Below are 24260 nucleotides of genomic sequence, written 5' to 3'. Positions count from 1 at the left end.
GATTTTTACTGCAGAACTAGATGTTTCAATAAAAATTAATCTTTCCAAGATGGATTATCAGCATAATAATTAAAGTAACTGAGAAATGAGAAACTTTTGTTTTTCATCATCCAGACTTTTGCTTAAAGAGAAATTTTTCTCTCCTTGTTCACTGTAATTTGGAAGTATCCCTACAACTCTTTTTTTCAAGAGTATACATCAACCGCATGAAAAAAAAAAAGAGCAATAAAGTAAACAAATAATTTTAAAAAACAACAAAACAAAACTGAATTTTGCTGGCATATCAACTTCTTCACAGATGGAACGCTGTGAGCTGGCTGTGCAGCGGGGAGGCTGCTCTCAGACAGAGCTGCTGGCTCGGGCCATCTTGTGTCCAGGAGCAGTAGGGCCGCTGCCACGCCAGCTGCACCCGGAGCTGCACAGGCACAGGCACAGGGACAGGCACAGGCTCAGGCTCAGGCACAGGCACAGGCACAGGCTCAGGCACAGGCACAGGCACAGGCACAGGCACAGGGACAGGCACAGGCTCAGGCACAGGCACAGGCACAGGCACAGGCACAGGGACAGGCACAGGCTCAGGCACAGGCACAGGCACAGGCACAGGGACAGGCACAGGCACAGGCTCAGGCACAGGCACAGGGACAGGCACAGGCACAGGCTCAGGCACAGGCACAGGCACAGGCACAGGGACAGGCACAGGCACAGGCACAGGCACCGGCACCTGCCCCGGCTCACGGCTGAGTCAGCACATCTCAGCAGCGACCTCCAGGTACAGGAAATACTCTGGAACACTTCAGAGATAATTAAGTGCCCCTGCAGGAGCTAGCAGGGTTTGTTAGTTCTAGCTTCATGCCAGACTCAGGCTCATCCCTCCAGGTCTGCTTAGGCGTTTTCATATTATCCTCACTCCCTTTTCTTTAATGCCCTCCCATCTTGAGTTTGGCCAGGGCTTACTGCTTCAGACTCAGTACTACCTAACACGTGAATTCAGCTGGAGCTGTGCCGGGCTAGTAACCTTTGTGGAGCATCAACCACTTGCCAAAGATATGCGAGTAGCCCAACAAAAATCTGTTTGCAGTTGGACAGAATTATTGGCTACAGCTATACTAATAAATAAAACAGGCTAGGGCTCATTCTCTAGCCCTGAGGATAAGAAGCACAACATAGCATCCATATGGCTAAAATCTCCTATCCTCACAATGCAGGGTGGCCTCACCCATTCTGCCTAATGGGAACAATCTGTTGCCTGCACCGTTCCCAAGGAGTGTCTGGGCATTGTCTGGGAGAGCATGTGCTGGCAAACTGTGTAAGGGACTGTGCTGGCAGTTAAACAGTATGGATAATCCTAACATAGAGCCTGAAACCTGAAAGATTTGGCCCTGTTTAGTTTACTAGTACAGAGAGAGCCATTCCGTCTGTCTCATCACTGATTGATCCAAAATCAGGATACCTCTGCACAAAGCTTAAGTCCACAGAAAAGAAGGATACATCCATATGAAAAGTTAGGTGCAATTAATAATGCAAAAAAAAGCAGTAGGTCAGCAGCAGAGGAAGTAAAGACCATAGGTCTATATACCAATAGTTTGGGAACTCATTTAAGACAGTAAAAAGGCTGAATGTAAAACCTGGAAATCCTCCTAATTTTTACCCAGTCTTTATCTATGATTATCTACTTATCCAGCAAGGTACACTAAATTAGGGCAGCAGGAAGATGTTACCCCTTACTAATACTCCTTCTAACCTTTCCACATGCTCTACATACAGAGCAGCATAATTTCGGCAGGAAACTTAGCACATATATAGTGGAGCCAGTTTCCTTTTTTTAGGTAAGGTGCGTGAATTTGTTATATTAATTTTAGATGAGAGGGTAAAGTGTTCTTGATCATTAATCTGCTTCATGGAAGGCAGAGAGTGACAGCTCCTACTGTCACATTCTCAAATAAATACTCAGAACCCTGGTACTGAGAGGTTGTTGATACTCACAGCAGAACTCTCATCAGTTAATTCCACTCATTTAGAAGCTGGGTCTCTAGACTAAGCTACTTTTCTGAGCCCCTTCTGTAGTCAAGAAGAGAGGCATCTAGGCTAGTAATCCTAGACTCCAGTACATTTCTAACATGTATCAGATATCTACCCTCCAATGAAATAATTTGGGCTCTGTCTCTCTTGATGTAAAACATTAAAGTGTACTAAGTACTCTCTCTACCATGCAGCAGTGATTCTGGCTTGTAAGCTACAGACAGGAGGGGGGACATCAGATATGCCACGTGTCAAATGTTTACTATGTGCTAGTACACCTCCTGACTTAGAGTCCCATAGCTTAACTAGAGGCACCACCTGCCTTCACTGACTGTTAAGATTCTAGGAACTTAACACTGTCTCCACTCTACCCTGATGAGGTCAGGTGGCAATTTTTAAATACTATAACACCTAAGTTGAAAGCCCAGCTGATTATAAAAACTGATTTTGAAGAATTATGACACAACAGTTTTGAAAACAATAGAGGCCCATAAAATCAAAACATGATAATGTAAGAAATGCTTGTAAAATTAAATTGTTACTTTAACACATTTTCTCTACTGATTGCACATTTCCAGATTGCTCCTGTCACAGCTGCCAAAAGTTGTTTGTTTTCACTTTTATCAAGCAGAGCAGATAGTGGTTGTAGACCTTCATGTTTTCTAACCAGGTCACGTATTTCTTCATCTTCTGCACACTATAAAAAAATACATATTAAACATATATATCATGTAAAAGTCTGTAAGATTATGTCTTCAAAAGCTAGCTGTATTTCATTGTAACTAGTAAAAGCTAATAGAGAAGAAAACATAAATGTTGTATTCAAGTATCTGAATATGCTAACAACTCACTGAGAGAGTGACAGTAAACTGCCGCTGTGTATGTAGCAGTGCTTATACTGTCACATTGTCCTCTTTAGGGGCAAACAAAAAAAAAAAAAAACCAAAGCAGCTCTATGCACAGTATGCCTCACCACTCTCCACTGGTTACCTCTGCAATTTAATGCTTGTACACATAAAGAGTAAGTAGGAACCTAATTATAATATTAAATATGGAGCTAAAATATTCAAAACATTTCTATAATTTTTTACACATTAAATAGTGAAATTAAGAAAATTTAAAACTGACAATGACATGAAAACAAAGGGCTAATGCTGGTTCTGATCTACTGATTATAATAAAATTACCTTAAATATGGCACTTGCACAATGCATCTGGAGCTCCTCATGTTCACTACTCAGATTTTTCACTAGGTTCTCAACCATGCCTTCTGTTCTTATTGCAAGTCTGTAACTTGGCTAAAAAGATAAACTGCATCTTTTAAATCCTGCATGTTAACAGTTAATAGGTCACAATAATAATACAATGCTACAATTATAGGGTTTGATATTGAGAAGCCTTGTCCTATATGTAAGCACAAGTCATCATTGCCTTGGAAATACTACTGATGATCTCAGAGGTAAGCAAATACAGACATTCTCTGCAGTGCTCTTCAAATCACCTGTAAACCGAGGTACTGCACTGCCTATCCTGTAGCCACTTGGCTTATGAAGAATGCAGAATATTCTGAAAGGGGTCCAGACTCCCTGCTCAGACCCAAGAAAGCAAAAGAAGGTTCAGAATGGGATCAAGAAGTACCCACTCACTTCATGAAGAACCAGCAGCCAAAACAACAGATCTATTCCTAAAACAAGGTTAGAAAAACATGTTCTTAGAATTAACATTTTTAGTGATATTGTCATCCAAATTTAACCCACAGGAATTGTAATGGGATAATTTTTTAAGTGGGGGAAACATCTGTGTAAGAAATGCATTTGGTGTTCCTTCCAAGTTAGGCCATATAAGAAACCCTCAAAAATGACACCTTCTCAATACATACTTACTGAACATAAAACCTGCCAGGTTTGTGTCTCATGGAACATGCATTAATTTGTGTAAATCAAGAAGCCAATTTTTAACAGACAAAGTGTTTAATAATGTAAAATCTCTTTTAAAAATATGTCCTTTGTGCCTCAAATTCACCAAGACAAATTATGTATATTATTTTATCTGAAATGCAATACACCTCAAGTTCAAATGAAGATAATCATAAACAAATAGAATAATTTAGGTTGGAAAATACCTTTAAGATCATTGAGTCCAACCATTATCCCAGCACTGCCAAGTCCACCACTAAACTGCATCCCTACGTGCCACATCTTCACATCTCTTAAGTAACTCCAGGGATGGTGACTCAACCATTCCCCTGGGCAGTTCGTTCCAGTGCTTGACAACTGTTTTGGTGAAGAAATTTTTCCTAATATTCAATCTAAAACTCCTCTGATTCAACCTGAGGCAATTTCCTCTGATCCAATTGCTTGTTACCTGGGAGAAGAGAACAACCCCACCTGGCTCCAACTTTCTTTCAGGTAGCTAGAGCAAGTGATCAGGTCCCCTCTGAGCCTCCTTCTCCTCTGGCTAAACTCCCCCAGCTCCCTCAGCTGCTTCTCACCAGCCTTGTGCTCCAGACCCTTCCCCAACTCCATTGCCCTTCTCTGAACACACTCCAGCACCTCAGTGTTCTTTCTGAATTGAGGAACCCAGAACACAGGATTTGTCTAGCACAGGAGGATGATCACTGCCCTGGTCCTGCTGGCCATATAATTGCTGATCCGGGCCAGGATGCCATTGGCCTTCTTGTCCACCTGGGCACACACTGGATCATGTTTAGCCCTCCAGATCTTGTCCTACCATGCAGTTTTCCAGCCACTCCTTCCCCAGCCTGTAGTACTGTGGGGGTTGCTGTGACCCAAGTGCAGGACCTCTCACTTGGCCTTGTTGAACCTCATAGCACTGGCATTGGCACATGGATCCAGCCTGTCCAGAGCCCTCTGCAGAACCTTCCTGCCCTTCAGTAGATTGACACTCCTACTCCTGGTGTGCCTGCAAACACTGAGGTTGAGGGTGCCCACAACCCCTTCAAACCAGGTCATTCATAAAGATATTAAACAGAATTGTCCCATTAACGTAATCCCTTACACGGTTATGGTAAAAAAATATTTGTACTCAAATTTAAAAACTGAATCTACTCAAAGCTGCAAAATGTGCTACAGTAATCTGTGGAAAAATCACATATATTCCTTTCTTCTATTTGCAACGGATCAGACCCAATACACAAGGACACTGTAAATCATTCTGCCCTGCACTGCCTTGGATCTTGTTGGCCACACCTGCAGGTTAGTTTGGTAGAATTTAAATGCATTGCTTAACCAGAACACAGCACCTTAGGTTGCCAAATCTGTAAAGTATGATGAAAAAAATAAGAAAAAAAAGAAAGTGATTAAGGCTTTCATTTCACATTTTTTCTTTCATGTATTACTCCTAGCCTTTTCAGTAAAAAATACATGGTTTTTACTTCAATCCAAGCTGTGACCTTCTCAAAACCACTTTGATTACATAAAGCATCTACTTCCTGATGATCCCATCAGGATCATAATTGACGTGATTTAAGTAACTGTAGAATGTAGTATTTCCTATTAGTTGTGAATTTCTTTAATGCTTAGAAATACCTTAGCTGTATGTGTTTACTCACCTCTGAGGCACATTCTTGTAGTGTCCCCACTATTGGGATTAAGATGTTTGCGTGTGAGCATTTGAGCCATCTAGCTAGTAATGGAATGCCACCAGCTTTACGGATTGCTTTCTTGTTTTTGGTGCTTTTGCTGCAGCTCCAGAGTGCCAAAGCTGCACAGCGCACTGTTTCAGTGTCTTTGGCTTGGTATGATGATCTCACCGAAATAGATTCCAACAGCTCAACCTAAAAAAAATACCAATTTCTTAATATCTACAGGAAACTTTGATATCATGCTGCATTCCAATTATGACAAACAGTACAACTGATCATGATTACAACACGTGATGTATTTTTTCAGCAAAAATATGCATATGACAAGAGTACAAATTCTAATGTCTGCTTACCAATCTCTTGATTCCTCCATATTTCCTTACTGTCTTTCGTGCTCGTTTAAATCTAGCAACATTGGCAATTGTTTCAGCTGCTAAACACTTTAGATCGGTATCTGGAGAGTCCAGTATTTTCACCATGATCTCTAAGCCTCCAAGATCTGCAATTGCATGTCTGATCAATATATTTTGACTAATTTCCTTCAGGATTTTTAATGAACCAGTCTAAATAATGGGAAACGATAGAAGTTAAACATTATTTAGGTATATAAAAACATTCACATTATTTTAAATGATGGGTTATTAAATTTTTTCTTTATATTTAATCAGGAGAAAAGAAGGAAACTGAAAGTCAAAGACATAGATGTCTTTCTAAAAAATCTGAAGAAAACAAGAAAAGACAGAAATGAGAAATCAATTTTCTTTACACTCTGTAACTCTGAAACTCAAAAAAATATTCTAATAAAAAAGGCATATTCATTGCTCTATTTGACAAAGCTCATTACCTGACATTTAATTTCTTCTGTATCAAGTAAATTAATTAACACTTCAAGACATCCAGTGTCTTTGATGGCCAGCTGACACGTTTCTTCAGACAAATTGAAATCCCTCATTGAACACAGTGCAATTACAGTGGCTGTTGGATCACCTCCCTAAAATAAAGCAAATAATTAACAAATATGTAAAGTGCATTTAATATAAAACTCAATCACTTCTAGTCGTGCTAGTAAAACTACTACTAAAGAAGAACCATTAGACTATTTTGACTTTATAGTGTTCAATAACACAAACATTGTAAGAAATGGAATTATTGATAAAGACTGTAAATGGCATAAAGATTCAAATGAGTGAATAGCTCAGGTGGAAAATTATTAACTTGGCTTGCTGTGAATAGACCAAATTGAATGTTCTTCTAAACATTCAAGCTCTATTGAATAAGATAAGCGAAGATAAGCTCTATTTCAGTCACTGCAACTAGACTTAAAGAAAAAAATCAAAGAACACAACATAGGAAGTTAGGACATATGACAGTGGATTCTTTTAAACCTGTAATATAGGTTCACTGTCAATAAAATCAGGGATGAACCAACCTGTATGGAAATTAGGAGATCTGAGCTGTAGCTGCAACAGAAGCTGGAGTGAACACTGCCAGCTGGTACTAATGTGGAAGCTACAACTTAAGAGTACCTAGTAAATCAAACTACAGCATCCACCTCCTGCATTCCAGGGAAGATTTGGCTCCCATCCTGATCTGAGCTGTGCTGTCCAAGCCCATCTCTTCTAAATGAGAGTTTTGAATCTGTAAAGGATTTTTAGTCAACCCTTCCCAGAGGAAATGTTCTCCTGAATTGTGGGTATCATAATGAAACACAGAATATCACAAAACTGAGTAATGTTTGCTAATATAAAACAGGTAGATCTAACAAAACCAGAACTTCTGAAGCATATTTCTTAAATGTAAACAGAAACAGTATGACAGACACAGCACAAAAAAAGAATTTAAATTTAACACGCTCTTTAGGTTGTTATAAATGTAGTAAAGAATCACAAGTGAGAAAACACATTCAAAAAGAATGTGAGAGAACTACTTCATAAAGTTTCAGACCAGTAGTTTACATCAAACAAAACACTTCTGCTGATCAATGAAGTATATATTCATAGTGCTTCATAATTTTTACCTACATTTCTTTTAACAACAGATACCACAAAATTTCCCCACAAATGTGGTTAAATGTAAAGGTGATTTTTAAACATAGTGTCCTAGAGGAAGATGCCCCCAAACTTTTTAAATTCTATTTTTAAATCATATTTATCATCTTGACTTCAGCAGAATGAAATGTGTCTTGCTTTAATAACATGTTTTCATCTACTTTGAAAAACTGCCCTAGAGGAAAATATAATGTAACAATTTCTCAAATGTTTTCCTAGAGTAATCAGTCTATCCACACTTATAAAATTCTTAATTATTTTTTAAAAAGTCCCTACAATTTGATTACAAAACTACAGAGAATATTCTGCAGCTCAGAAAAACTAGCAGCTATCCTTTTATGAAATCTGTGGCCTTTTAACAGATTAGACTTTGATATTTACTTTGCTTTGTTTGATAAAAAATTTGCAACAGGCGTTTTAAAAAAAAAAAGTCTTTTTATTATTTTACATAACTGTAAGAAGTATAGTGTTAACCTGAAAAGTGATGTCTCTCCTTCTGAGAACTGCTTCTCCTACAGTGAAAGTGCATTTATACATAACACAGTAGTCCTTAATTCCCTTATCTTACATGTATAATGGTTAGCATATGATATTTAATATGGACCAAGTTTCTAAAAAAGAAACTTTTAATTTTCTTATAATGAATAAAAAATACAACCGTATATTATATATATGCATTTTATTTTTTCAGCTTTAAAAATAAACACACCACTTTAAGTGTTTTTAATGTAAAACCACAATAAAATATTTTTCATATGTGCTGAAGCATCAGTTCTACAAAATAAGAAATACTGCTGATGGTTTCAACAATTATTTTTTGTTTCTTGAAGTTATCATTACAGTAAGTCTTGTAGTAGTTACAGCATAGATTTTAACATGCATGGAAATAGTTACCTCTCCATTAAGTTGACATAAAATCTGCATCATGTTGTTATACCATTTGAAATCTGATATGTTGGAAGCAAAATAGATTCTACTGGCAGATCAACAGTCAATTTGAAGGCTTGAAATTAAACACAGACTTATTTTAAAATGTGCCTTTCTTCCTATATATCAGTACAACACATATATCCATGAAAATCAACCAGTATCACTGTTACACTACAAGTAAAACATCTTCTTGCACTGAATGTGTAATGTCTCTGTTACAATCCTCAAGCTCACAAATGGGAACAACTGAGAACTGCAGAACTACTGACAAATACTTTAACATCAAAATAAATTTTGATAAAGCTTAATGAAAGACTGAGTACTGCAGTACTCCGTATGTATAAACTACATAATATGCTGGATCAAGGCAATTTTTCTACGCTAGTCAATCTCTAAGCACACTGAGTTTTGTCATGGTTTAAATACTAGTTCCAATTTTTCATCTTAGTTTATAAAACATACAAGCTGCAGCTTGTTAAGACATGACTTATGGACAAGTATAACTGAGTTATGGAATGATTCCCTGACCCACTTCCTGAATCTTCTGGCATTCTTTAGCTCCAGCCTGGCAGTATGTAAACCATACAGATTAATATAAGTAAAGCCTGTGGAAAATCACAGGCATCACAACATTTCAAAACATTAATACTGGACTACAACAATGCACAGAAGCTGCACTGTTTTAGTTGCAGATTAATACCTTGACCCTGACCCTACACAGTGGCAGAAGTGACACATATGTCATGACCCTGATACAGTGAGTTTAAATTGTCATATTTTACAAAATTGAAATGAAATGAGTTTCCAAACAAAAGGATGTCCATTATTTTCTCCGTGAAGCAAGAGGTTTTGTTAGGCAAGCACTGATTCCCTCTTGAAAACTCTTCCAAGACATGTACCCGTTCTGTTAGCTTGCCTTTTCTGATTCACAGAAATTGGATTCTACTGTAGAGGAGGCAAAAGTCTAACAGTTCATGTGCAAACATATGAACTTTTACTTCCTTGGACTACGAATAACAGAATATTTTCCTAGTAACTTCTTAAACCTCAAACTTGGAAAGAAGTGAAATGGTGACCCCAAAACCACAGAAAACCTGGCCAAGGTAATATATAATACTTTAACAGTGCAAGTTTATCTTCTACTCCATTGTGAAATTTTCAGTTTAGGAGTGTATTTCTTCCCCAGATGCATCTGGACAATTTTGTAAGGACACTTCATCTGAGGAAAATAAAGCATATATGTGTTTTAAAAGAACATGTAGAAATTAGAAGCAAATTGAATGAGAAAGGAAATTTAATCTAGGATTAAATTTTAAAAAGAAAAAACCCTACACAAACAGCACTACTGTTAACAGTGACATAACACTGTAAATCCTGACTGGAGACTTGGAGATGAGATAATTGCTGTCCATAAAATAGATGTGCTACTGAGCTTGTGTGACAGTGTCAGACCTGCCTAAGCAATTCTGACTTTGCCTAGTACTTGGCTCAGAAAGAGGCTAAGAACCTTAATGCTATTACAGCCATTTTAATTTTAGGTATCCAGCTAACTTAGGAAACCAGTGGATGTGAATCTGAGGAGAAAAGTTAATGAGGTTGAACTAGGAAGGACTGTTGCCTCTGCAGACTGCTGGAGAGGCTGCATAGTGTTGAAGCTTCAGAAGCACTGAACAGACAGAAGAGGCAGTGTCATTTCAAACTAGCCAAAAAAAATTTTGCAAGGAAAACAAAATTATAGCAATAGTTTATGAAAACCTAAGAGACAGGTGTTCTCTGGAGAAACAAAACAAACTTAGAAACGGGGCTTTGTGAGAGCATAGGAAAAACAAATATGGGTGAAGACGTGGCTGAAGCACAGGCGTGCTTCTGGAATAAGTGTGTAGAGTGAGCTGTGATTCAATTGAGCCTAGAGCAATGAGGAACACTTAAAAACAACACAGAATGTTGCTCTCACTAGTTAAAACTCTTGCTACCTTTCAGACACAATCACACCCTAATTATTTAGGAAACATAACAATTTGATTATCTACTTTATGAATATAAAATCTGAAGTCATATTGAGACAATTGTGGCAATTTACTACTATTTTAGAGGTACTACAGTTATGGTGTCAAAGCTATAGCTCATTAATTTCATTACATGCTTTCGTCATAGACTACAACCCTGCAGAAAGGGGAGAATCACACTTAAGTTATTTTACATTCTTTTCCTATGCCCTTTATTTTTCATCTACCAATTCTTCTTTCTCCTGTTTTACTGAATTCTGTTTACTTTTTTTTCTTTTTTTTCATCTCATCAGCTATGAAACTCTAAGGAATGTGTGACCCTGTGAACATTAATTAAACCTTCACTACACAGAAATTCATCAGAGTTGGTATCGGTGTTAATGGTCAAAATTCAACTGGTTGTTATGAATTTTATATGTCTCTTGGGATAAAGAATGATTGCATGGTATTTTGAACAGGGAGCTATTCCAATGCTTCAAAGTTGCCAATTATAATAATAATTTGAGAGTTCACCATTTGCCAAATATTTCCTACCTAGTAAAGTTATCATAAAAATATTTCTTTTTCATGATCAGCACTATCAAGGTTGTTAGGAAATACAAATCTTAACTATAAATTGAATTTTTCACATATTTTTATTTCCTTTTTTTTCCCCAGTAACCACATTCTTTACTGAATTTTAAGATAAAATCTTGGCTAATACTGGAAGATGGAACCAAGGGATATTCATGAACAGTAGAGAAGAGTGATATGAAGGCTGGCAGGTTTGCCAAGGCTGACGGGTGAGCCAAACATGTGCCATGAAACATTAGCAGGTGGCACATGATTATGTCACATACATTTGGTATCTTCTGAAAAACAAAAATCTTACCCAAACTAAAGCAGAGTCTATTTTTCATCTTTACCTTTCCATCCAGTTGAAAATCTCCTCCAGATTAGCCCACCATATACTTTCATAAGGAAGGGAAAAGATTCGTTGTTAGATATTTTACTAATAAGGTGAGTTGGTCAAAGTGGTCAGTCCTGAAAAAGGGCCTTATACAAAGCTACTACATGTACAAAAATATTTTACATGCACTTACATATGCTTATTATGTATTTACTAGCTAAAACATAATCTCGTGTTAGTCTTGCCAATAAGATATTATAAAGAAAAAAACATTTCACTCTTGTCCACAGATTGTAGAAAAAGCTTTGATGTGCAATATATGTCCTACACAGATTAAAGACTTTTACTCCTGCTATTAGATCCTAACATTTGTATCCATCATACACACAGGGCCAGATTTCAAGACTATGGGAACATCTATAAACAACAGAGATTTTAGACTTTTCACTATAAACAGTTAGCATTTGAAGACCCATTGCATTTCTTAGGGTGGGATGTTCACGTCTTTTTCTGAGGTCCTGCACATTAGAATAAAATAGAATTACTTTCCTGCTAATCCCAAAATGCAATTGATTTCTTAATACATGGCTCATGAAACTGATTCAAATTTTTATAATGAGCACCAGTATAATCTTAATAATACGGAATGTTTCCAATACCATTATAATTTAAGAGAGCTATACTTTTTCATGATGAAGTTCAAAAATACTGTCTGTCCTCTATTGCTGTAAATTTTGAGAAAAATCTACAAGCCACATCAATGGCTTCACAAGCACCATAAATTTATAACTGGTTCTCATAAAAGAGTTGCTCCTACATCAGCTCCTAAACCACACAATTCTCATTAGCACATGGACACCTGGGAGCTGCTGCTCAATGCTACTCTCAGGGAACATCCTCCCTGGCTCCCGTGCAGTGCCATAGCCTTTCTCCAGCTCCTGGGCCTGGCACAGAGCACCAACAGCTAGGGAGAGACAGTAGATTTGTCCATCTATGATTCCAAAGTAGTAAAGAAACAAAATGCTGTTCTGGGAACAGGTCTTTTGCACTGGAGTAATTCCAAACAGATATGAAATAAAAGAATATATTACATGAAGTGCGAGATTTGACTGGTTTCACTAGCATAATCCTGAAATATAGCCAAAAGTAGAATGACTGTCCACATAAGAAACTGAAAGATGAATTCTGTAACTGATATGGTCCTGCAGAACTCTACTCATCCTCATCCTGGCATAGGCGTACATCTGAATCATGCCCTTACAGGGAACCAAAGTCAAACAGCACAAGGGCTTAAGCGATTAAATATTTATTCTGGGTATTGGCATTATTCCTGGCACAGTCACCAGCCCAATTCACCCATTAACAGCTCAGTTTTATCATAAAACTGGCAATAGTCAGTGCTCAACTGTGGGCAGCACAAAGCCCAGCTCTCATCCATGTTTTTTCCCTTTTTTTTTTAATTGAACAGCCCCAGATGTGCCACAAAGAAGACTCTGCATTTCTACCTGATGTTCCCCATTTCTAGTAAAAGGATAATTGAAAAAGATGACCCCTTCGTCCTACTCCCGAAATTTTTCAGATGTAAAATGTAGTCCTTCCTCTAGAAATCCAATTCTTCAGAAGTGCCAATTTAATAAATAATGTCAAATCTGAAGTAGGCTGGGTGAATCTCACTGTTACAAACACCAACAGAGCACCTCATTCCCATTTTATCTACTCTGGCCCCAAAGGATGTCTAACACAAGGCCATCACCCAGCTCACTGATCTATTTTGTTACTCTTTGTTAAGTCGATGGGGAGTCATGGCAGGAACACACATGCTCCACCTCCTGCTTCACAGCTCTGGGAAGCCTGAAGGTAGGACAAGGAGCCAGACCACAGAAGCAGCTGCTTCCCAGCGGAACAATTCCAACATGGATACTCTTTCCCAGAAAGGAAAGGGAGTGGAGAAGGGCAAAAAGTCAGAAGGGAATTTCCCCAGCACTGGAATTTTCTCTCCATGAAGAGGAATACAAGTACAGAGCCCACAGGCACAACTCACAGGATCTTGCAAGTTTGCTTTATACAAATAGCAACCATCTTTTTAATATTTAATGACAATCTAACATTATATAAAAATTAGGTATCTTTCAGGTTTTATGGGATTTTCTTGTTTGCAAATTGATCTTTTACAGAGTCTTGCTGAATTGTGATTCCCATTAACTTACACCGACATTAGAAAAATCATTGCATCTACAAATTATTGCATTTTCTTGGTATCTCGATCAACTATTCTTTAAGGCATTTCATTAATTTTTTCAGATGGGCAAACAACACAAGCCCTTTGAAATTTGTACTTCTATATAAATATGCTTGTAGATACTTAAATAACACAGTCATAAATTTATTTTCTCTTACGTTGCATGTGTCATGAACACTTGCCTACATGAACAACAAGAATGCCAAAAAATCTCCCAAGTCTGGCCAGAAGTGCAGTATTTATACTTGAATTAAAATGAATTCCATGTGCAAGCTAAAGTAGCACTCCATCAATAAAACATTTCAACCACTGTCTGTGGTATGGCACTGAGGCATCTCTTTTCAGCTTTATCTGACACTAGGGAGTTCTTGCTTTATGCAGCTAAGAATGAACATGGAACTATTTTCACAGAACTATTTTATCTTCAAATACATAGTTTAATTTATATCTAACTTAAAGAATTATTGGAAGACTCAGGTGTGCATGAATATGTAAAGAAGTATATATTTGAATTTTCACAACAAAACTTTTTTGTATTATTGAAGTTTATATCATAAACTTATTAATGGGTACTCACTGTCTGATCAAAAATGCTGCCCTGTCACTTCCTAGTTCTAAACCATCATGTAATTTTGTCAATAAAGTCAATTTTTAAAACAGAGGTGCATGAAAAATATACTTTCCTGTTTGTCATTCTCACTCTTCTTTCAGAATGGTTTTATGTAAATGTAGATATGAATTTAAATACTGATTTAAGTCCAATACTAAAATCTAAACCCAACCATATGAAGAATCTAGAGAAGAAAGGGAGTTTGAGAATTAAGTAATCAGGAGAGAAGAGCCTTGCCAGTAAAGAGGGTGGTACATAAATGGGCCAATTAAAAGATTAGTGGGAATTCATCAACAGTAATGAATTTCAAGTATCTTCTCCAGGACGACCTTGGATCTTTACTAAAACGTAACATGGCTGTTTCTCTGAGCTCTCAGAAAAGTACGAAGAGTTGCTTCATAACACAGAAAGAAGCAAGCTATTAGCAAACTGAAAGGTTTGAAAACCTCCTGTTGAACTGTAATTACACATGAGTAGGAAGAATTCTATAATGCAAAATGTGAACATGCTGTGTTCAGCATTAGGAATAGCTGAGCAAGTTACACGCTCAAAGTTACATTTGCAAAGGGTTATTTTGCCATAGCCAAAATGACAAAAATACAGAGGTCCAACCTAGAAAAGATAAATGAACACAAGCTTGTATTACCCGTGTTTGTCTGTGTCTCTTTGCCAGGTCCACTAGCAAGGTCCCACAGACATGAACTGAAAACAAGCAGCGTGAGTACTCTGAATACATTTTAAAAGACTGAGTTACTCTTCTACAATACTTAAAAGGACTGTCAGGAGCCATAATTTTGCTTATTCTTCCCAAGTAATTAACTGTAGACTCACACAATCATAAAGGTTGGAAAAGATCTTCAGGATCATCAAGTCCAACCTTTGACTGAGCACTGCCATGTCAACTAAACCACAGCACCAGGGGCCACATCCAGTCATTCCTTGAACGCTTCCCCGGATGGTGACTCCACTGTTGTGGTAACTTCCCTGGGCAGCCTGTTCCAATGCTTAACCACCCTGTCAGTGAAAAATTTTTCCTGATGTCCAGCCTGAACCTCCCCTGGCACATCTTGAGGCCATGTCCTCTTGTCCCATCTCTGGTTGCCTGGGAGAAGAGGCTGACCCCCACCTGGCTACAACCTCCTTTCAGCCAGTTGGAAGGAGTGATGAGATCACCCCTGAGCCTCCTTCTCTCCAGGCTAACAAGCCCAGCTCCCTCAGCTGCTCCTCATATGACTTGCTCTTTCTGCTGCACCAAAAGCCAACACCATTATTTTATCTGTCGGATGTGTATTCTCTGTAGTTACACTCAAAAAAATAAATAAGCCAGCGCTTTTATTAGCAACTTAACAGAACATAAATTCCAGTATGAACTTGTAAAGGAACTTCTCCTGAGGGGAAAAACATAATTAGAGTTTTCCAGAATAGTACAGGGTTGTTGGGGTTTTGATCTGTTTCAGACATATTCAGAATTCTAACTATCTATATTTATAGGTTCCAAAAGATTTTCAACAAGTCTGTGTAAAAACGTTTTCTTGGTTTGTTTTAGAAGATGCCTGTTTATCATACATTTTCCTGTCCACTAAAGCATCTATCCAGACACAAGACCATGTTAGAATTATTTCAGACATGCATTAATCACAGTTGATGAAAGACTTTAGGCAACTATTCAGTTTTAATAAAAACTCTTGAAAGTTATTATCCACATAAAGAAATCTCTTGGAAAGTTTCATACAAAAAGCAAAACAGAAACCCAATAATTAATAAAGAGATTATGCCATCTTACGTTTTAAATAACACTGAACAGATGGTTTAATCTAAAGGGCTATATAAGCCAAAAATAGCAGATTAAAAAGAAAGTGCGTGATAGGAAAGTCCACAGTTCCAGGATTTGAAAATACTACACCACAGGGCTATACTAAAGTATAAGGAAAGAGGAAAGGATAAGGAACGGGTCTGGTCTCCTCAAATGTAACTTTGTTACCTTTTATACAATTTATCAGTGCTTACTTACTTTCACATATTTTGTAAGTTTTTGAATTCCCCAGTATTCTGCTGACAAATCGGTGCTTCCTTCCTGACGACGTACAGGCTGTTCATCTTCTTCAGTCTCTGAGGAACTTTCACCATCATCTTCAAGGCTGATTGATGCTTTACTAAAAATAAATAAACAGAATCACCAACTTCAAATAGTAATAAACTATAATATGGACAAGCATATTTCAAACAGGTATGACAACACTGTCTAACAACTAGAAAAATACAACTAACATTACCAAATGGTAAGTATAGTGACAATTACTGTGGATAGGGAAAATAAAAATTAAAAAATTGAGGAAGGAAAAATAACTCATCCATACCCTTTTGAAGTTTCTTGAATTTTAACTGTTTTAGATTTGCCACTGGCTTTCTTTTTTGTAGTCAGAGGTACAGCTCTACTTTTCCCTTCTTCATAGTCTTTTTTTGGAATCTTGTCACTACTGGATTTGAGTTTATTTAAAAAAAAAAAAAAAGAACACAAATTATTTTTTCTAGAATATTCTTCAGCATACTGTGAGTCAGAAAACTCCTAATTGTCCATGCATTAACAGTTTTGAATGGATGAAGAGCTCAATAAATGTCTCTGATTGTTTTTTGAACTCACATAAACAAATTAATTTACTACTTTCTGGCAAAGAATGTGAGTGCTTAGCTATGTGGCATATGAAGACATCTCTCCCTTTGTTCTGAACTGATCTCACTGGCTCATTTTCATTTGATGCCCTTATTTTTGTCCTAGAACAGACAGTGACTATCTGTTTCCTATTTACCATCCCCAGACCGGAGTTTCTGTATCTTTCTTCTTCTCCTCTAGTCATCTTATTTTCAGGCAATTTTGTCTGCCTAGTTCTTCCACACACTTAGATGTTCCACAGCTTTGATCATGCTGAATACAACATATATTATTTTCCTCATATTCCAAAAAACTCCTAGTTCTAACTGGCCACAATCTTCAGTGCTTTTTTTGTCCCAAAATGACAATGTTGTGAAAGCAAAATGTCTTTTTGAGCCTGAGCTGGTCACTCTATCACAGTAACAAGAAAAAAAAGAGAGTATTACTTATGATTGCCGTCAATTGCACTACATCAAGACTTCCTCAATAACTGTGGAAAAAGGTTAGTTCTTGCTCTGGAAAGCCAATTTCTTTTTAACTGATAACCATAAGTCACAGCCAAAATCTCTTAAAATCTTTCTTACAACTTATTAAATTGGTAGACTTGAAAAAGATACTGTTTTTTGTAGGATGACATTGAAAGGCTTTTCTGCAGATATTCTTCTTCCTCTGCTTACACAAAATCAAGAAACATGAAATCAAAACAGAGGACTGATTTCAGAAGACAAATCCAACAATATACAATATATGTATACTCTATTTTGCGTGTTCAAACTTTGAGATAATCTCATCAGTGATTATCTTTGCTAAGCAGAGCTAGAGAAGTAGCTCATACAATATAAAATCAAGTGGCAGTAATAAGAGTCATTCTGATTTTCCATCCAGGACCTCTTTCACCTCGCTCAGAAAGTGTGGTTTAGATCAGGTTTTCTAATCAGTCTTGCTTCAAAAGGCATTTTACAACAAAATATATGATGGTATCACAGTTCTGGAGAACCAGTACTGCAGATGATTGCAAGTTCCTTCCCTGCCTTGCTGTGGAAATGATGTAACAACATCAAAGTTGTCACATGACAGAAAAAAACCTGAGAATTCTCTTTGGCAGTCCAAACTCTCTCCTTAGAAATTAACATGTAGTAGGCTTTGTTTTATTCCTCCTAAGTTAAGACAAAAATGGAAACCTGTAACACGCAGCCCTATCATTAGCACAGTTTAGATAGATCTATAGGCAAATTCAATTTTAAATAAAATTACTTACCTTTGGGAAGCAGAAAGCCCACTGCTCTTCCACTTCATATATGGTTTTAACCTATGGCCAGTGGGTCCTGCTGAAGAACTTTTCCCTTTCTCAGATTCAGTCTTTTCTGTAAGATCATGAAGGCTCTGTGATTGGCCAGAAACCTCAGCACCTTCCACATGCTGATAATTCTTCTTGTGCGCTGGTTCTTTAGAAAAACCATATTCCTAATAAAAGCAGACATGGTTTGTCACTCATATTGCTATATGAATAATGAATACTAAAACAGTCAGTTATAAGCAAAATTCCAGGACTCTGTGCTTAAAAATTGCATGCATTAAATGTAGAATAAGATTCAAAGCACAAAATTATATTGTCTTTAAAAGAACAAAACATTAGATTGAAAAGTAGCAGTTATCATGTGCAAATTGAAGTTTTTTAAGTAAATCAAATTGATAAATTTGGAATTTCAGAAACAGTCTTGAATATTTGATGTTGTTTGATTTTTAATATGTCAAAAATCTGTGACACAAGCACTTTTATAGAACATAGATCCAAATGAGTTTTAAGATTTAGACATGCAAAGTCAGCCTTCTGCTTTCAATGGATCATTTAATGGATAAAAACTATTTCCCTGCATAAAAGATTTACAAAAAATTCTCACAAAAAAAGTAATGAATGTAAAACTGAAAATAGACTATCATGAACTGCTGGACTTCAGTTCCAAGTAATTTAATTTGATATAGTTTAGAATTAAGATAAACACATTCCATTTAATTTTTTTCATCTTCTGTCTCTCAGAACAAAACACTGTTGAACAAGTCCCATACAAGAATGGAGCTGAGTGGCACCTACCAATCCTTCAGCTGTCAGTGTCTAGTACCATGGCTAATCAATAACATACAGAACAGAAAGGACTCTTGTCAACTCTTACTCTCTATTGGAACACATTCAATTTTTACAGGAAAGTCAACATACGATCGCGACTTATTATTATTATTGTTGTTATTGCAGCTGTCAGTACCAGATAGGTGAAGAGCTATTTGTGTGCCTGATTTTTCAGTTTTAAGGAGACTGTCACAGCAGGGTCTGTTTTCCACTGGTCCCTGATGAGAATCGGCTGTTGAAGCCTTGCCTACTCAAGTGTCTAATTCCAAACTAACTCATGCTAATGCTCTCATTCTGAAAATGTACTCTAGACAAGACAATTTAGCACATGATAAACGAGATAAATCACAGGGGAATTGGTGCTGTGGCTTGATCAGTTAAGCATACTTTAAAAAGTATGTTTGCTACAGCACTGTATGCCAACACAGCAATTCTGAACGTTAGCTTAAACAAGGCCAGGCAGATACTATAAAACTTAATTGGTTTTGCAATATATGTGTATGCAATGAGCTTTCTGAAGCTCTCCTCTCCTCAGAAAATAAATCAAAACTACTTCCACTCATATTTTACTTCATTTATTCAAACTTGGAAATGCAGCTTTTCTCTGTATTTCATAGTTCTAGAGCAGAGAAGATTTTCCCTCAGGTACAAATGCTCTGCAGCTCTGTGATATTAACTTGTTTAAATTCCAGTCAAAGAAAGCAGAATGTACTACACCAGCTCTTCAGCAAGGCAAGATGATATGGAATTCCAAAACCATTAAAAATGTATCATGTATACTCTTTTGCATAAACTTATTTACACAGCCAGGGAATAATGAGTGTATGATTTACATGAAAAATGAAGGAAAACAGGGTAAGTTCCATTTATTTGCTCTAATTTAATAAGTGTAACTTTAAAAGTTACAGTATATTCATAAGGGCAGAAAACTAGTAAATAAAGGCATATTACCATCAATAGTAATATTATTCTATATTAACATTTAGTATTAGATCTGCAAAAACAGTAAAATGTTACCATATTTTACCTTTCATGATCATCAAATGAAGCCAAATCACTGCAAATAAATTAAACCAACGTCTAAAAACATTCATTTTTTATCCTGTTTATGAAGTGTAAACCAATATGTAGGCATAACATTAAAAAAATACTTGCCTATGCGATAAATAAAGATTCTGGAACTTAATACATTTTCAAACAGAACAACTCACAATTCTAATTCCAATACTGTTAATATACGCTGCTGTATATATGTGTATGACTTGGAATGCTCTGTTCTTTGCATACTGTCAAATATCTGTATCTCAAAAAAATCAGCATCAGCCCTACATCCCAGAAAATCAGAACTAGAGGATAAGGAAATTTCACTGTTAATTACTTCCTTCTTGCAATAATTAAGATTGCATATAAATAACCACAATGAAACTCTTGACAGATTTTGGCCTCTGAGGAATTTTACCTCCAAGCAATCTGTTAAAACCCCACTAGGAATCAGAAAAACAAAAATAGTTTTATCAGGAACAAGGAAACAACTAAAATTGTACTGGTACTGTGTGATTCTAGCTAGTATAGAGCTCTAAATAAAAACCAAAACACTTTATTTACAGTGTCTGAATCAAGATAAAGTGTGTAAGCTGGATGCTTAACTCTCAGCCCTAATATTTGAATCAGACAGTTCTCATAAGAAAGTTGAGCAATTATCTATGTTTGGGTTAAAAAGAATGAAAATAAAAAATTAAGTGGTTTTCATCACAGAAAAATGCTGTAATAAAAAGCTGACCTTTTCCATACAGATATCACATTTTCCTGCTTTAACATTTCCACTGCTCCATAAAGAACAAGACCAGAAGACAGACAAAACATTTCATGCAAAACTAGAAGCTGACCTCACATGTTGGATCAAACCCCATCAAAAAGTACGACAGAGCAACACATGAAATGGTGCACTACTTGCTATTTACAAAGGAAACATGTTTTTTTTAAACTGAAACAAATAATAACTTTAAAAAGCACTCCAGTCTTTAAAATTCTTCATTTAATCATATATTTTTCTTCAATAAGGAACATAAACGTTCAGCCAGGCTTACAATGTAATTCTTACCAATGTACATTTGCACAAAGAAGTACACCAAGTAACAATAAATACATACCTGTTTAGCCATATTTTCTACAAATCTAGGTGAGCTCCCCCTTAAAAATGTGACTATGTCTTTATATAAATCTCTTTTTCTTTCATAGTCAATATCTTTACCCTTCAGCTGACCCTTAAAAAAAGAATACATTTAAAATTGTTACTAGTTATGCCTTACACAGGTAATTTAATCTGCATCATAAAAGAGTGCAAAAGAGTACCAAGGTCATATTGAAATGAATTAGATAAAGAAGTCTCATACCCAGCAAAGTTGACCTAACTTCAAAAATGCTTCTTAAAGATGCATGGATCATCTCCATGGACCCCAACAGATGATCAAGATCTTACACAGGATTTTGGAGGCAATAACCATCAGTTAATTGTACCCTGTGTAGTTCCACCGAAAAGAATTTATGGTTTATGAGCAACAATCAAGTAAATATGAGCTTCGTGCGCAGTATGGCAGATGTCTAAAAGGCACAGAAAATAACGTGACCTGGCTGCCTGAGCTTTATGAGCTTCATCTATTAAAAATGTGCCAAGGCGAAATTTCCCTGGATTTTTCAACTCTTAGGAAATCAATTTGTGGGGTTATGCCTGACAGACACCAGTCTCTCTTCAAAGTGAATGTAAGAGCTCTGGTCACTACTTAACACATGTAAGGGTCTAAACAAAACCCATCCAAGAGAAAGAAGGGAGCCAAAATGAAAAGAAGGAGAAAAGAGAGCAGTAATTTCTAAAAAGCTTCTTCTGAAAGAAGGAACTGCTTATCATTTATAGAAAGACCAAAGCAAGCTCTACTAGCCCCACATAATACAGCACCTCAGATCAAGAGCAATGAGGCTCCAGAGAGGCATCCACAAAGGTACCACAGGACCTTTAAACAGGAGTAGTGTGAAGAACTCTCATTTAAAGACTAATCAAACAGTGCTAGCAGTGTCACCGGAGCCCACCTTGGCAACGAGACCCTGTCACAAACCGAGCTCTCAAATGGTCAAATATACTGTGGCTGCTATGATTTGAAATAAACTTATCTAGGAACGAACAGATTCTTTTAACTCATACAAATCCCTGAGGAGGGGAAGGGGGCCTTGATGAAGATAACTTGCAAATTTTAAAGAAATGGAGAAATCAGGTGCAAACACTGATTATTTCATTTAAATTCCCGCTACTATTAGGAATTCCGGCAGCCGACAGCAGGAGGCCTCTGTTGAGGGTGCAGCAAAAGGATCCTCCTGTTCAAAGCCCCCAGTGCAGGCGGACAGACACGGCCCCATGGCCCACGAGGCTGCAGCAAAAGGATCCTCCTGTTCAAAGCCCATCTACAGGCGGACACACACAGCCCCACGGGCCCCCGGCGCCCTCCCCGAATGGCGGACACAGGGGGCCAGCCCGCCCGCTCGCCCAGCCCGGGGAGGCCCAGGGGAGGCCGAGAGGAGGCCGAGAGCCGCCGAGTGCGGGGGCCCGGAGCGGCCTCGGCCGTGCTGGGAGCACGGGGCAGGGTCTGGGCTGGGAGCGGGAGGGCGCCGAGAGCCGAGGGCCCGGAGCAGGGACACAGCGGAGCCCGGGGGTCGCACGCAGCCCGCCCGCTGTTCGGCCCTCACCTCGCCCCGGGCCAGCCGCGCCGCGCCCCGCCATGGCCGGCGGCGTTGCCGTGGGGACCGGCCGGCGTTACCCGGACAGCGGGAACAGCCGCGGCCCCGGCCGGCACTCCTCCTCCGAAGGGCAGGGGAGCGACGTTTGAACTCGTCAAGAGGGCTGTGTGCCCTCGGTATAGAGTTAAATAATGCAGTAACTAGAGTTACCTTGCACCAGAGGTTAAAGGAAGACCAGCGAACGGGTTTTAGCTTGAATATTGGCCAGTACAGCTTCAACCTTTCCCTGGCTGTCAGGGATTACAGGAAAACAGCTTTAATTAATAAAGGTTAAGATAGACCACTGCTAGTTCTTGAGGCAGTGTGACAGATTGTGCTTGAAACGCTTATTGTTAAAGGAAATGTAATGTATAATTTGTGTTTCTTGAAGGAAGTGAAAAAAATAGGTATGGGCAGTGCTAGTGAATAAACTCCTTTTACATGCTGAGGACAGCAGAGCATTGTACATGCACAAACAGACAGCCCCAAACACAGAATGGCAATCTGCACTATTCCCCAAATTCTATTATCAATCCATAGGTTTGTTGAATGAGCCATCGCTCTGGATAAATTTTTGTTACAAAGTTCCTGCTGAACTCATCATGCATTGTCTCTTCTTTTATACCACTGAGCCAAAAATAATTATATTCTCTGACTTCCCACTTGAAAATTACCTCTCTAGTTCTGCTATTTGTCTCCATCAAAATCCCTATCAGATGATAAAAATTTGATTTAGATTTGACTTAGGAAGGAATGGCAACCTGCTGTAGACTGACTGAAGTTAGGAAGCTCTGGGCAGCACTACAGTGCATGAGTCCATGTGAAAGCACAGGAAAATAATCCTTTTGAGGCAGTCCAGCATCGGTACCCAGCTTCCAACACCACAGAGCCAACATAGCCAAGAGTTATTTTACCAACTGAGAAATCAGCCAGGTTAGAAACTTCTAATAGGAAGGCCATGAGATGTATGTGGGGTGTATCTCAAGGAATAACAGTATGGGATGAATACACTTTTTTGCATGGAGATGATTGTCCATATACATTTTACTTACCAAAACTTTCAAGCAGTAACTATGTATAAGTACATACAGTCTGCACAGTAATGGTTTAAGAATAGCATTGGCTTTTCTTGCTTTAATTGTTTAAGTTAGAGAAGATAGAAAATGACTAATTTTATTAGGTTAAACTGAAAGAGATTTTTTTTTAGTTAAAAGCCTAGTTAAAGACTTAATGTGATTTCTTTTCTGTATGGAATACTATGCATGAATGCATTTCCAGAAGGGATTACATCTCTTCATTTTCCTGAAGTAATGACTCTTTAAAAATTGATTTTGAGGGCAGAAGGTGCAAGAAACAAAATGTGAAAGGGAATAAA

At 37.7% G+C, this 24260-nt stretch overlaps 1 protein-coding gene across 2 annotated transcripts in view; it reads right to left on the bottom strand.

Annotated features, from left to right (window-relative positions):
* The window catches only part of ODAD2 (outer dynein arm docking complex subunit 2), a 66642-nt gene extending 43702 nt beyond the window's left edge, over positions 1-22940 (bottom strand). Inside the window, exons 1-9 of one of the 2 annotated variants that reach the window (XM_038128227.1) lie at positions 22856-22940; positions 18254-18459; positions 16703-16822; positions 16357-16498; positions 6468-6614; positions 5977-6186; positions 5591-5815; positions 3207-3317; positions 2562-2716 (exon numbers count right to left, since the gene is read on the bottom strand). In XM_038128227.1, coding sequence (XP_037984155.1) covers positions 2562-2716; positions 3207-3317; positions 5591-5815; positions 5977-6186; positions 6468-6614; positions 16357-16498; positions 16703-16822; positions 18254-18291 — 1148 coding nt within the window. In that variant the 5' untranslated portion in view covers positions 18292-18459; positions 22856-22940. Of the gene's footprint in view, positions 1-2561; positions 2717-3206; positions 3318-5590; positions 5816-5976; positions 6187-6467; positions 6615-16356; positions 16499-16702; positions 16823-18253; positions 18460-21270; positions 21385-22855 lie in introns of both variants that reach the window. The other variant, XM_038128226.1, reaches the window with a different exon arrangement.
* Positions 22941-24260: the final 1320 nt, after the last annotated feature.

The sequence above is a fragment of the Motacilla alba genome, chromosome 2, assembly GCF_015832195.1.
Source record: "Motacilla alba alba isolate MOTALB_02 chromosome 2, Motacilla_alba_V1.0_pri, whole genome shotgun sequence".
NCBI lineage: Eukaryota > Metazoa > Chordata > Aves > Passeriformes > Motacillidae > Motacilla > Motacilla alba.
This window is presented reverse-complemented; position numbering and strand designations above follow the sequence as displayed.